At 65.9% G+C, this 13,387-nt stretch overlaps 7 protein-coding genes across 7 annotated transcripts; 3 read left to right on the forward strand and 4 right to left on the reverse strand.

Moving 5' to 3' along the window:
- Nucleotides 1-50: 50 nt before the first annotated feature.
- MICPUN_109015 (predicted protein) lies at nt 51-2,514 on the reverse strand. The gene has a single exon (XM_002508686.1). It carries the CDS (start codon nt 2,507-2,509, stop codon nt 1,187-1,189), a length of 1,323 nt encoding a protein of 440 aa, XP_002508732.1. The 5' UTR covers nt 2,510-2,514; the 3' UTR covers nt 51-1,186.
- A 157-nt stretch (nt 2,515-2,671) lies between these two features.
- Nucleotides 2,672-4,297, forward strand: MICPUN_61869 (predicted protein; the record flags this gene model as incomplete). The annotated part of the gene is made up of 1 exon (XM_002508415.1): nt 2,672-4,297. One exon carries the CDS (start codon nt 2,672-2,674, stop codon nt 4,295-4,297), a length of 1,626 nt encoding a protein of 541 aa, XP_002508461.1.
- A 117-nt stretch (nt 4,298-4,414) lies between these two features.
- Nucleotides 4,415-5,674, forward strand: MICPUN_61870 (predicted protein; the record flags this gene model as incomplete). Its single annotated transcript, XM_002508416.1, has 1 exon — nt 4,415-5,674. The coding sequence occupies one exon, from the start codon at nt 4,415-4,417 to the stop codon at nt 5,672-5,674; it is 1,260 nt and encodes a 419-aa protein (XP_002508462.1).
- Nucleotides 5,675-5,817: 143 nt separating this feature from the next.
- MICPUN_86059 (predicted protein) lies at nt 5,818-6,273 on the reverse strand (the record flags this gene model as incomplete). Its single annotated transcript, XM_002508687.1, has 1 exon — nt 5,818-6,273. The coding sequence occupies one exon, from the start codon at nt 6,271-6,273 to the stop codon at nt 5,818-5,820; it is 456 nt and encodes a 151-aa protein (XP_002508733.1).
- Nucleotides 6,274-6,340: 67 nt separating this feature from the next.
- On the reverse strand, nt 6,341-6,741 carry MICPUN_76552 (predicted protein; the record flags this gene model as incomplete). The annotated part of the gene is made up of 1 exon (XM_002508688.1): nt 6,341-6,741. A coding segment is annotated over one exon (401 nt), but the record flags the coding sequence as incomplete, so codon positions are not given.
- A 520-nt stretch (nt 6,742-7,261) lies between these two features.
- MICPUN_61872 (predicted protein) lies at nt 7,262-9,811 on the forward strand (the record flags this gene model as incomplete). The annotated part of the gene is made up of 1 exon (XM_002508417.1): nt 7,262-9,811. The coding sequence occupies one exon, from the start codon at nt 7,262-7,264 to the stop codon at nt 9,809-9,811; it is 2,550 nt and encodes an 849-aa protein (XP_002508463.1).
- Nucleotides 9,812-9,832: 21 nt separating this feature from the next.
- On the reverse strand, nt 9,833-10,800 carry MICPUN_109016 (predicted protein). The gene is made up of 2 exons (XM_002508689.1): nt 10,506-10,800; nt 9,833-10,387 (listed from the first exon to the last, which is right to left on the reverse strand). Exons 1-2 carry the CDS (start codon nt 10,641-10,643, stop codon nt 9,896-9,898), a joined length of 630 nt encoding a protein of 209 aa, XP_002508735.1. The 5' UTR covers nt 10,644-10,800; the 3' UTR covers nt 9,833-9,895.
- Between the last annotated feature and the right edge of the window lie 2,587 nt (nt 10,801-13,387).

Consider the following 13,387-nt stretch of genomic DNA (forward strand, 5'->3'; position numbering starts at 1 on the left):
GCGCCGAGAAACGCCGAGAAACGCCGAGAGGCGACGCGGTCGGAGGCGAGGACGGAGTCGAGGACGGCTTCGTCGAGGCCGGTTTCGTCGACTGCGGAAGCGGCTCGATTGCGCGCGTCCCTGGCGAGGCTGAACGCCGCGACGAACGCGAAGGACGGGGAGTACACCCCGCCGCCGCCCCCCCCCCCGACGACGACGACGACGACGACCGAGGTGGATGAATCCGCGGAATCGCCCGCGGTGAGGCTCTTCTCGGAGAAGATGTCCGCGCCGTCCCCGGAGAAGCGGCGAGTGGGCGCGACCGAGCCAACGCGGGCCGGGGCGAAGACGCCGGCGGCGATCGCGCCAGATTCGGACTCGGACGACGACGGGTTGCTCGGACTGGACGAGAACGCAGACATTCGCAGGTTCCTCGGCACCCCCCGCGGCGCCCCGGGCCCCGGCGGAAAGAGACGCGAGGCGACCGGCGCGCCCCTCGCCTCGCTCGGCGCCAACGCGTCGACGTCGAGAGGCGCCGAGGAGAAGGCGGGGGATGCGAAGACGCTCCTCCCGGCTCCCGTCGCGAAGACGTGCCAGCTCGACAAGGACAAGCGCAAACGCGAGGACCGCGAGGCTGATGATTTCGAGGCGCTCCTCGCGTCGCACGAGACCGAGCGCGCGCCGGGCTCCCAGCCGGCTCGGATGCGAAGTTCGTTCGAGACGAAAGCGCACGTCACGGCGAGACGACCGCCGGTCACGAAGCCGGCTCCCGCGCCGGCGTTGCCGGTGTCCAGAATCCGCGGCAGGTCCTCCCTGCTGACGAAGCCGCCGGCGGCGTCCGCGGTGGAGCGCCCGGCGCCGTCGAGCGCGACGACGTTTCAGCAGCGCACTCGCGGTGCCTTCGGGTTGGCGCCGGGCTCCGTGCTTTCCAGGTCCAGGGCGGAGTACGAGGCGGAGAAGGCTGCGAAGGCGCGCCGGGAGGCTGAGGAGTGCACGTTTTCGCCGAGGACCATCGGGACGCCGGCGTACCTGAAGAAGAAGCGCGCGGCGGGGGCGGGGAGTGGGAAGAAACGGGAGGTGAGGTACGCGGAGCTTCCCATCCGGGGGTCCGCGTGGCGATGAAGAGTCTTCGAACGGCGGCGTGCGATACCGGTATGTGGATCCTCGGGGGGAAACGCTCCCGAAATAACGCTCTAGTGCTAAGTTACTATGGTCTTTTACCTTCGAAGGTGACGACTTTGTTGACCGCGTTGCTGTGTTGGTAAGGCGCCAGCGCCTCCGTCGCCTTCTCGTCCACCTTCGTCCGCGGCATGTTGTCCAGGTCGCATATCAACATCGGCAGCGTCTCGGGTTTGATCATGTTCATATGCTCGTCCCGGAACATCCGCATCTGGTCGCAGAATTTTTTCCCTCGCAGGAGCCTGGGGAAGAGGTACCCCTGCTTCGCGAACGCCCGCGAGAACGCCGGTCGCTGGGCGAAGAACGAGTCCGGGTCGTAGTATACGATCCCCGCGTTCACCGGGATGCCGTGGTTATCCGTCGCGGACATCGACACGCGGACGTACATCAGCGCTTGGAGGAGGCCGCGGCTCGGATGCAGCGGCGAGTTCTCGTCGATTTCGTGCTTGATGGTCAGCGGCATCGCGGACGTCCACCTCGCGAGCGTGGGCACCGACATCGGCAGGGTCCACGCCTTACCGCCCTTCGCCACGAGGTTCATGGTGAACTGCAGGTTATACAGGGTAACCGTCGAGTGCCGTATGACTTGCATTCGAACGCTCAAGTCTTGGTCGGAGAGGCACGCGTCTGGCGCGAAGATGACTTGGCGCAAGGGTTTGAGCGCTCGGGCGACGATGACCGCGCCCGCGATGGAGAGCAGGAGCCAGTGGAACCAGCCCTGAAGGGCGAGGATCGCCACCTCGATCCCGGACGAGGCTCTCCTACCCGTCCACCCGAAGATGGAATCCGTGCTCAGTCTCACCGCAGTCAGGCTCAACATCAGTTTGCTCCTAAACAGCTCAGCTTTGGTCTGGTCATCCGTGAAGCTCTCGGCGATGTCCACCACGAACATCAGCATCGCGAAGGATACGATCATGAACAGCTCGACGGTCGCCTCCAGCAGGAGGAGCTTGGCGATGGAGAGGTCCACGGTGAGAAGATGCCAGACGTCCTCTGCTAAAGAGACGCTGAGTGCCGTCTCGTCGCCCTCCGCCGCGTTCGCAGCCCTCCACACCTTCTCCTCCACCTCGCTGAGCCTGGAATCGATGGTCTTCCTCGGTATGTCGGCGAAGTGGGTCTCGCCCGTCACGCCCTTTTCTAAATCCAGGAACCCGTCCCGGTCCACCTCCTGCCACGCCGACTCGCTCCAGTCGACGTACGACCTGTCTTGAGCATCGCGTTTGACGACGCCGGGGACCTTCAGCCTCTCGCCTTTTTTAAGGTTCTCGGGATGGCACGTGAAGTGTCCATTGTCGTGGGGGAGGCCTAGGAAGGCGCGCAGCCGACGCGTGAAGGTGCTCAGCTGAGGCATGGCGACCCCGTGCCGTCTTTGAGTGGTGATGAATGTAGGTTTCTGTTTTGCACGCTTCGTTTGCGAAATAAAATTCGATTCGTGCCACGTGGGATCGACCTGGCCCTCGCACACCTCAGCGCGCGACAGGCGGCGGGTTGGAGCGAGTCGCTCGTCGTCCCGATGACGACATCACGCGCGACGACGCAGCCGGCGCTCGCGACGACCGCGTCGCGTCTCGAACGCTTCCGGACCCGCTCGCTCGGGGCGTTCCCTGCCGGCGAACAGGGGCGGATGATGGGGTGCCGCGATGTCGACGCGGGGTTATCGCGACGGCGCGCGCGCGTGCTCGCGACGGCGTCGATCAAGCCGCTCGACCCGAAGTACGATCGTCCTCCCGATCTCAAGATCGCCGTCGTCGGCGCGGGTCCGTGCGGGCTCGCCACCGCTCTCGCGCTCCGGCATCACGGCTTCGGCGACGTCACCGTCTTCGACCGCTTCCCCGAGATTCGACCCGCGCTGGGCGCGGCGTTCAACCTCAACGGCGGCGCGGCGGTGCTCGACAAGCTCGGCCTCCTCCCCGAGTTTCGCGCGATGAACAACCCGATGCGTTTGGTTCGATCGAGGCGCGTGGACGCCAACGGCGGCCCACTCGACCGCCTCGAGATCATGACCGTGGACGTGCCGAAGATCATCGCCGACGACCCGGTGGCGCGCGACGCGCTCGTCTCGGCGACCGACGGCGAACCCCTCTGCGGCACCGTCATGCGCGCCGACCTCCTCCGCGCGCTCGCCGACGCGCTCCCTCCGGAGAGCCTCATGCTCGGCCGCGAGGTGACCGGATGCGTGACGCGACCGGCGAACAACGGACCGGGCGACACAGCTGGCAGCGCCGGTCGATCCGTCGCGGCGCTCACCTTTCGCGACTACCCCGACGGCAAGGAGACGACGGAGTTTTTCGACCTCGTCGTGGGCGCCGACGGCATCCGCGGCGTCGTCCGCGAGTCCACGTTCGGCGCATCGCCACCAAAGTACGGCGGCATACGGATCATATTCGGGTGCACCGCGGAAGGGGACTCAGAGGCTGTGAACGCCAGGCCGCAGTCCGAGCACGGCGAGGCGCACCAGTGGTTCGGCGACGGGTGCTACGCGTTGGTCTACACAGCCGGCGGCGAACGCAACAAGCAGCACAACGTGGCGGTGTGCATCGCGGACGAGACGGAGACGGACGAGAACGCGGAGTGGCGCGTCAACGGGGGCAGGTCGTCGTCGTCGAAAGGTAAGAGCGACCCGGCGGCGGCGCGGGCGGCGTGCATGGAGGCGCTGGAGAGGTACTCGATGCCGCCGGAGGTTGTCGCCGTCGCCGAGCGGTGCGAACGATTCTTCGACGTGGGGGTGCACTACCACGACCCGATGGCTACGTGGTCGGACCCCCGCGGGTGCGTGACTCTCGCCGGGGACAGCGCGCACGCGATGCCCCCGTTCCTTGGGCAGGGCGCGAACCAATCGCTGCAGGACGCGTGGACGCTCGGGGAGAAGTTGGGCAAGGTGCGGCTGGCGGGCCGCGGCGCGGCGGTTGACGCGGTGGCCGGGGTGGACTACTACGGCACCGTCGCGCAGGCGCTCGCCGAGTACGAGGAGACGCGCAAAGGACCGACGAGCGCCATCATGTTGAGCTCCAGGGTGATCGGGTTCGTGGAGACGGGGCGTGGTCCGGTGGGGTGGGTGAGAGACGTCGCGTTCGGGGTGTTGGGCGCGGCTGGCATCGCGGGGAAGATTTTCCTCAAAAACGCCGTGCCCGTTTTGTAACGACGTCTCCAACTCGCCAGCTCGCATCTCACGCCTGAAGAATCTTCGATCTAGAATCTTCCGTGTCCCTTCCGTGCGTCGCGCGCGTCGGGGGCGCTCACACTCGTCGCCGCGAAGATGGCGTCGTCGGCACCGTCTAGGCGCGCGGCGGCGTCGCTGCTGGCGTCGCTGCGCGCCGTGACCCCGGCGACGCGGTGCCCGAACCCGGCGGTTCCGTCGACGAGAGCTTTTGACCGTAGGGGCTTCGCGTCGTGGGCGTCGACGCCCTCGCCCGCCTCGGGCGTCGCGTGGATGACCTCGCGGGTCAAGGAACTCAAAGACGCGGCTCGCGCGCAGATGGACGCGGCGAAAGTCGCCCCCGAGCGCCTGAAGAGCGCGGCGCGCGAGAGCGTCAGACGCAGGCTCGCCTCGGCGCTCGGCCCGAGAGCCGCGGAGAGCATCATGTCCGGCACCCTCTCGCTCAACCCCGCGACGCACGCGCGCAACCTCACGCTCCGAGCGCGCGCCTTTAGATTCAGGCACAGGGCGCCCATCGCCGCCGTCGCGGGCGCCGGCGCGACGTGCGCCACCTACGGCGCCGCCGTCGGCGCCGCCGAGCGCCTCCGGGGACGGGGCGACGATGACGCCCAGCGCCTCGACGCGACGTCGAAGCTCGCGACGCTCGCGCTCAGCGCCGGCTGCGTCGCCGCCGCCGCGACGTACCTCCGCGCGCGTAGCCGCGTCGACCCCGAGCGCGTCCACGCGGCGGTCATGCGACGCCTCGAGCGCCACCCGGGCCTGTGCGAGGTGCTCGGCGCCCCACTCGTGTCGTCGGAGCATCGAGCCGTCGTGACCACAGGGGGCGTGTGGACGTCGAGGACGTACACGCCCCGGTTCAGGGACGCCAAGGTGCACATGGCGTTTCGCGTCGCCGGCACCCGCAAGTTGGGTCTGGTGACGGTCGAGGCGAAGAAGCGAAAGGCGTGGGGCGGGGGTGTGCGTGCCAGCTGGCACCATTTCATTGGCGGGGACCCGCACGAGTACGCCCTCGTCGCCGTCGACGTCGCCGCGGATAACGGCGACGAGCACAGGGTCTACCTCGCGGGGGGCAGCGAGAGGTACGCGAAGCAGGGGGAGGTGACTGGCATGCACATGCGCGAGGCGCTGGTGAGCGTCGCGTCCGAGGCGTACGAGGCGGAGCAGCGGGGGGAGGAGGCGGAGGAGGACGAACGATTGAGGCGGGAGAAGGCGGAGGCTCGGGCCGAGTCCGCGCCGAAACCGCTGGACAAGGGCGGGGGCATGTGGCCCGCCGAGCGGGTGACGGACTACGTGGCGCAGAAGAGACACGAGGCGGCGAGGTTCGTCACCAAGCTGGGAGTGGCGGACGCCCGGAAGTAGAGCCGACGCCGCGTGTAACATCGACCGATTGATCATCAACCACCCCGTCGGTATCTGCGCTCCTACTCGTGATATACGCAACTGCTAACCTGGTCGTTCGGATCCGCCGACGACTGCTAACTTTCTACTCCAACTCCGACTAGTCAGTTTGGCACGAGACCCTCCACGAGGAACGGGTCGTGCGCGTGCTTGGCGAACTCCTCCAGCGCCAAACACGTCTTCGCCACCTCCGCGTCCCTGTGTATCCGCTTGACGAGGTCCTCCAGCGTCGTGAAGTTCGCCTCCGGCCGGATGTATCCCAACACGTGCAGCCTCAGCTCCTGATCGTAGAAATCCCCGCCGAACTCGTGCAGCAGCCACGGCTCGATCGTCTTCTTCGCGTTGTCGAAGAACGGGTTCCAACCGATCGACATCACCATCCTGTACACCCCGCCGCCGACGTCGCGACGGTCCTCCTTGGCCACCGCCGCCCAACCGAAATAGATACCCGGAGCCAACGCGTCAGCCTGCAGCTTGAGCGGCGACACGTCGAGGTTCGCGGTGGGTATCCCCAGCATCTTGCTACCCCGCCCGAACCCTTTGACCACGGGGCCGCGCATCCGAACCGACGTCGTCAGGGGCAGGTACCTGTCCAGCGACATCCCGGGGATGAGTTCGCGCCAATCGTCAAACGCGGGCAAACCCCAACGCGTCGGGTCGACGTCGTAGAGCGATCGACACAACTCGTCGGCGTGCCCCGTGTACAGGTCGTGGTTCTGTATGGATGGCACGGCGAGTACCCTCATCCCCGCCGCCTTGGCCGCCTGGCACCCCAGCGGCGTGTCCTCGACGACGAGGCAGCACGACGGGTCTTCCACGCCGAGGCGCTCGGCGGCGAGGAGGAAGATGGACGGGTCGGGCTTACCCAGGGGGAATTGGTCGCCGGTGCACACGCAGGCGACGTGCTCGAGTAGGTTCGGGTGCGACGCGAGCTTGGCGCTGAGGTACTTGGCCGGCGTGGACGTGGCGAGCGCGGTGGGAACCTCGTGCCTTCGGAGGAGCGCGAGGAGCCGCTCGGCGCCCGGCATTGTGTTCACCTCGCCCCATCTGCCGTTGAGCTCCACCTCCGTCTCCGCGAGCAGCTCTTCGGCGGTCAGCGCCGGACCGTCCGCCGCGCCGTCCTTGCGGAGCTTCAGGTTCTCGATGATGATCCTGCTGCCGTCCAGCGGCCTCATCCCGCGGACCCCCTCGATGGCGTTGCGGATCGACTTCGTGTCGAGGCTCGCGTCGTGCTTTCGCAGCACCGCTCCCACGACCTCGTCCACGAGCTGCTCGGTGTTGATGAGCGTGCCGTCGAGGTCGAGGATGACGTGGGTGATCTTAACGGGCGCCCACGGCGGCATGGTGACGTATCCTCCGGCTCCGCGAGACGCGCGGGCGGGTGTGCGGCGCGCGGCGTCTACGCTGCCTGTCTCCGCGGTTCCGGCGACCGACCGCGAAAACATTTTTCCGCATCAAGTCATCACGGAACAAAGCCCCACCACCGCCGCCAAGCGTCGCGTCACCGCACTCATCATCCGCGCTTGATCGTCGCACGACCGGGCCGCGATGTCAGGAAAGAAGGCGGACGACGGCGCGCGCGCGCTGTCCGGCAAGGAGAAGAAGGAGTTCGACAACGTGGTGCGATGCTACGAGACCAAGCAGCACAAGAAGGGGCTCAAGTCCGCCGACTTCGTGCTGAAGAAGTTTCCCAACCACGGCGAGACGCTCGCGATGAAGGGGCTCATCCTGGGCAACATGGACCGGATGGAGGAGGCGCACGAGCTCGTTAAGCTCGGGGTGCGAAACGACATGAAGTCTCACGTTTGTTGGCACGTGTACGGCCTGGTGCACCGCGCCGATCGCAACTACAGGGAGGCCATCAAGTGCTACCGCATGGCGCTCAAGCTGGACGAGGGCAACTCGCAGATCCTGCGGGACCTCGCCAACCTGCAGATTCAGGTCCGCGACCTCGCCGACTTCACCGAGACCCGCCGGATCATCCTGAAGGACCGAGCCGGGGCCAGGCAGAACTGGATGGGTCTGGCCGTCGCCAAGTTTCTCCAGGGCCAGCACCGCGCCGCCGTCGCCGTCATCGAGAAGTACGAGGACTTTCGCGCCGAGGAGCGGGGATCGGAGCCGAACCTCGCGAAATACGAGGTTTCCGAGATGTACCTCTTCAAGGCTATGATCCTGGAGGAAGCCGGCGCGCACGAGGAGGCGCTCGCGGTCCTCGACAAGCACAGCAATAAGCTCGTGGACGTCATCGGCGTCCTGGAACAGCGAGCCAGGCTGTACACGGCCCTCGGCCGCGGCGCGCACGCGGAGGCGACACTCCGGGCGCTAATCGCCAAAAATACCGAGAACCACGGCTACTACCGGCAGCTCGAGGCTGTTCTCGGGTTAGTGGACGGCGACGTCGCCAAGCTCGAGGCCACGTACGACGCGCTGGCCGTGCAGTACCCAAAGTCGGACGCCGTGCGACGTCTGCCGCTCGATTTCCTCTCCGGCGACTCGTTCGCGGCGGCGGTTAGAAAGTACGTCGTCGGTCCCATCCGGAAGGGTGTCCCGTCGCTATTCCGGAACCTCAAGTCGCTCTACGCCGATCGGGCCAAGGCGGCCGTGATGGGCGAGGCGTTTAAAGAGATTGTTAAGGCCCTCGAGTCGTCCGGCAAGTTTCCGGGTTCCGACAAGTCCGAGGCTGACGTCGCGCAGTGCCTGTGCTACGCGAGAACTCTCCTGGCGTACCACGAGGACAAGGTGGGAGACGTGGAGGGCGCGCTGAGGACGATCGACAGCGCCATCGCCAGCACCGAACCGAAGGTGCTCGAGTGCTACCTCGCCAAGGCTTCGTTCCTGAAGCACGCGGGCGACGTCGTCGGCGCGATGAACGTCGCCAACGAGGTTCGCGAGATGGACAGGGCGGATCGATATTTGAATTCGTACTGCGTCAAGCGCATGCTCCGCGCGGGGGAGTACGAAACGGCGGAGAAGACCGTGGCGCTGTTCACGCGCGACGGCAACCAGGCGTCCAACCTGTTCGACATGCAGTGCGCGTGGTTCGAGAACGAAGCCGGCCGGTGCCACCAACGCGGCGGCCGCAAGAACAGGGCGCTCAAGTACTTCACCGCGGTGCGTAAGCACTACGACGACATGGAGGAGGATCAGTTCGACTTTCACCAGTACTGCCTGCGCAAGAACACCCTTCGCCACTACGTGCAGATGCTGCGCGTGGAGGACACCCTGTACAGTCGACGCGCGTACAGGGAGGCGGCGCGAGGCGGCGTGGAGGTTTACCTCGACCTCTTCGACAATCCGCTCCCGGACCCCGCCGAGGAGGAGGAGAAGATGCTCGCGGCGATGTCCAAGGAGGAGCGTCAGGCGTACCGCAAGAAGCTCAAGAAGGCTGAGGAGAAGAAGGCCAAGGAGGATGCCGAGAAGAAAGCCAGAGAGGAGAAGGAGGCGAGGGAAGCTGAGAAGGACGGCAAGAAGAAGAACCAGGTTAAGCGGAAGGAGGATCCAGATCCCAACGGCGACGCGCTCCTTCGAACCAAGGCGCCCCTCGTCGAAGCCGAGCGACTCCTCGAGCCCCTCTTACGGCACGCCGCGGACTTTGAGGACACGCACCTGCTCGCCTTTGAGGTGTTCGTTCGCAAGGGAAAGCTCCTGCTCGCGCTCCGCGCGTGCAACGCCGCGGTGAGGTGTTCGCCGTCGTCCTTCGCCGCGAGGCGCAACGTCGCGCACCTAGCCGCGATTGTTTCATCGTCGGACGCAGCCGTTAAAACCGGCGCGGTTAAGACCGTCCTTCACGACGGGGTTAAAACGCTCACCGGCGGTGCGACCGCGGTGGCCTACGCGCAAGCGCTGGTGGCCGAGGCGAGGTTTACTCTGGAGGGCGCGCTCGCCGCCGAGGCTGTGAAGCTCGCCGGGGGCGACGCGGTTGCGGCGTCGGCGAAGGTTGGCGACTTGGAGGTTCCTCGGAGCGTGGACGACGCCGCGGCGGCGGTGGCGGCGCTCGAGAGGGTCGGCGCCGGCGCGGACGCTTTGAAGGCGAAGCTCGCGGTCGCGTTTCCGTACTGCGAGGCGTTCGGGGGCGCCAAGGCGACCAAGAGGGCGTAGCGAGGTACGAAGCGTCAAGGTACTTTGAACCTTCGAGGTATTTTTAATACAAGTCTCGAGTCTCGTCGAATCGAATCGTATCCATCACCTGGCTCGCAGCGCCGCGAGTCTGTTGGAGAGATCGTCCTCCTTTTGCGCCGCCGGGGCCTCCGGCAGCGCCTCCTGGTTGGCCTCCGGCAGGTTGGCGGCGAACTCCAGCCCGTGCTCATCCGCAACCTCCTGCATGAGCTTGGCGACATCCTCGGGCGGGGTGGTCGCCGCGGTGGTGTTCCCCATCGCCTGCTCGACGAACTCCGTCTGGACGTCGAGGTTCTCGAACTGCCGTTCGAACTGGTCCATGTTCTCGCTCACCTTCTCGAGGTTGTTGTCCTTGAGCGACTGCTCCAACGACTTGACGATGACGCTCATGTTCTTGTTGACCATGTTCATCTTGTGCTGCGTCTCCAACCGGGACACCACGCCGTCGAGGCGGGACGCGAGCCTGAGCATGTTGAGGTTCTCGTTCTTCTTGCGGATCGAGTCCGTGGCGTGGATCTTCGCCCCCTCGATGTTACCCTTCTCGATCGCCGTCTTTACCTGCGTCGTGAATGCGGGGAGCGGGTCAGCGTTGTTGACGTCGAAAGGGCACCCGCCCCTTCCACTTTGGCGCCAGGCTGGAATTTGGCGCCAGAGCAGCCCGGAGTTCGGAACGTACCTTGGCCTTGAGCGCCTTCTCCTCCCTCTCGCACTTCGCCGCCGTCCTCGCCAGCTGCTTCGCGGTGAACTTCAGGTTGAAGATCTGGTCCAGTAGCTTGTCCTCCCTGCTCTTGAACCAGTTGTTGAAGAGGCCCATTATTTTGTTCGTACCGCGTCCCGTCTGAAGTCGACACCCCTTTCGAAACCTGTGTACCAATCCGCGCGCCCGTCACCGCTCGCGTACGAGCTCCTCGAATTCGTTGGAGACTTCCGGTCCTGCGGCGGGACCGTGCGAGCGTCCGTGGAGACCCTCGGCGCGGCTTAAAGTGGCGCCCGGCGGTCCGTTTGGCTCTCTGCTTGGCGAGATTTGGGACCGATCTTGGTCGGTCGCAAATAAAAGTCTCGGCCGGACAAAAAGAGGTTACACCCGTCAGATGTGCGCGACCGCGCGTCACAGCGGGCGACGGCAAGCGCGGGCGGCGTGGATTAAAACGCCCCGACGCGCCGTACGACCCGTGGATAGATCGTCGGCGCGCTCTTCAGCGGGTGCGACCGACCGACAGAGCGCAGAGCCCGCGTCCGGAGAGGGGACGCGGGCCGGCTCGAAGAAAAAAAACCGCCGCGCGCGGCACTTCCATCGGCGGAGGCCGCGTGCTTTCGGGCACTGCGCGGGGCGCGCGGGTGGTGACGCGGGATGTTCGGTCTATTCCAGGGCGATGACAAGATCGACGCCGGGGAGCTGGGCTTCGCGGAGGAGCCCACCGTCTCCCCCGCGGGCGTCTACCAGGTCCGCGTCCGCGTCATCGAGGCCAAGGACCTCAGCGCCATCAACTCGTTCAGCCTGTATCAGTCCATCGTGTCCTTCTCGTGGAAGACGAACGTGGAGAGCGCCGACCGGTTACCCAACGCCATCGCTAAGGTGCGCCTGAACCGCGACGGGTTCAAGACGGAGAAGCGGAAGACGGCGGTCGAGAAGGAGACCGCCACGCCGCTCTGGAATCAGCAATTTTATTTCGACGGCGTGGACGTAGCCGAGGGGGAGCTGGAGGCGTGCACGATCACCATCACCGCGTGCGACAAATCCCGCATCGGCAGCGACAGGGTCATCGGCACGTGCGACCTCAACCTCGCGGCGGTGTACCAAGAAGAGGGCCACGAGCTGTGGCAGGAGTGGCTCACGCTGACGGACCAGTCGCAGCGACGGCAGGGCTCGCAGGGGCAGGTTTGCGTGTGCGTATCCGTGCTCCGCGCGGGGGATGAACCCGCAGTCCACGGCGACGGCGATGACGAGGACGGCGGGATGGGACTCGGTTTACCCCCCGCGGCGGATAACGTCAAGCCGAAGACCTACCTGTTGAAGGCGCAGCTCTACAGCGGCCGCGACTTGCCGCGGATGGACCGCTTCGGTCGCGCGGGCGTGGACGCCTACCTCAAGCTCCAGTGCGGATCCGCCAAACCCGTTCGATCCAGGAGCAAGACGAGCAGGTCGCCGGACTGGAACCAGGAGGTGCTCATGCGTCTGGTGGTCCCGCCCGGTAAGGGCGGCCTCGCGTCGCTGCCGCCGCTGAAGATGTCGCTGATGGATTACGATTTGGGCAGGACGGATGACCACATCGCGAGCAAGACGGTGAGTTTCCGGGAGCTGATCATGAACCCCGAGGAGTTCCAGCAGCCGCGGTGGTATTCGTTCTACGGCGGGCCGCGCGAGATGGAGCTCAAGTGGTTCACGAAGATGAGCAAGCTGGCGAAGCGCATGAACGCGGGGTACATCGAGGGCAGCGCGTACCGGGGCCGGGTGCTGATGTCGATGAAACTCATCGAGGAGACGGACTGGAACAAGGGAACCATTCGGCCGAAGAAGAAGATCCCGTCGGTGCTGGATAACCTCGGGAAGGAGTGGCCGGTGTACCTCCACGCGGAGGTGTACTCGCTGGAGCTGAACCAGTCGAGGCACGTGGGGTCCAGGGCGACGGTGAGCTTCAACATCGGTCTGAACAGCCTCAAGTCGCCGAGCAAGACTCTGCGCTCCGAGGGCAAGGTGCTCGGGAAGGAGTGCTACGCAAACTTCAACTACCGTCTGTCGCCCATGCGAATCAAGCTGCCGACGCCGTTCGAGGGTCCGCTCGCGGGTCAGGGAGCGCCGGACCTGTTCATCGACGTGAGCGTCGGGGGTAAGCGCATCGGATACTGCCGCGTGCCGTGCTCTCGGCTGATGCCGGTGAACGAGGAGGTGGAGGGCGGCCCGCACAACCCGCCTCCGTCCGAGGAGGACTGGAAGATTCAGGGGTGGTTCCAACTCCACGCGGACGCCATTGGGGACCATAAACGGGGCGAGTCTCGCCGCGCGGAGCACGTCAAGCCCGTGGGTCAGGTGCTCCTGCGCGTCAACCTCTGCGGATCGGCCGTGACGAAGCTGGAGGCCAAATCCCTGAGCCCTGAGGAGCTGGAGGCGCAAGAGGACGAGGAGTCCGACAACGACGACATCGAGAAGGCACCCGGCGAGGAGGGTCGCGACGCTCGCGCCGCTAAAATCGAGAAACGAATGGAGGCCCGACAGGACCGCATGGGCGAGGACACGTGCAAGATCGACGCGCTCAGAACCGTCAAGTACATGCTGCAGGCGCAGGTGTACCAGGCTAAGAATCTACCCGCGGGCGACGCTCAGGGTGCGTCCGATCCCTTCGCGGTGATTCGATGCGGTAGGAGCAAGGCGGAGACGCACGTGTGCAAGGCTACCACGAACCCGGCGTGGTTCCGCGAGATGCTCATGGAGGTGGAGCTGCCCGTGGTGCCGGCGCCGAGGCCCAAGAAGCAGTCAAAGAAGCAGGCCAGGATGGGCGTCGAGGAAGACTCGAGCGACGAGGAGGAGGACGAAGACGAGACGGACGTCGAAGCCGGCGC

Source organism: Micromonas commoda, chromosome 10 (assembly GCF_000090985.2).
Source record: "Micromonas commoda chromosome 10, complete sequence".
Taxonomy (NCBI): Eukaryota; Viridiplantae; Chlorophyta; class Mamiellophyceae; order Mamiellales; family Mamiellaceae; genus Micromonas; species Micromonas commoda.

What these genes read in the sequence shown, in the direction of transcription:
- MICPUN_109015 (XM_002508686.1), bottom strand. Translation starts at nt 2,509, where the DNA reads ATGCCTCAGCTGAGCACCTTCACGCGTCGGCTGCGCGCCTTCCTAGGC.
- MICPUN_109016 (XM_002508689.1), bottom strand. Translation starts at nt 10,643, where the DNA reads ATGGGCCTCTTCAACAACTGGTTCAAGAGCAGGGAGGACAAGCTACTG. An exon ending in AGAAGGCGCTCAAGGCCAAG is followed by an intron (nt 10,388 to 10,505) that starts GTACGTTCCGAA and finishes TTCACGACGCAG; the next exon opens with GTAAAGACGGCGATCGAGAA.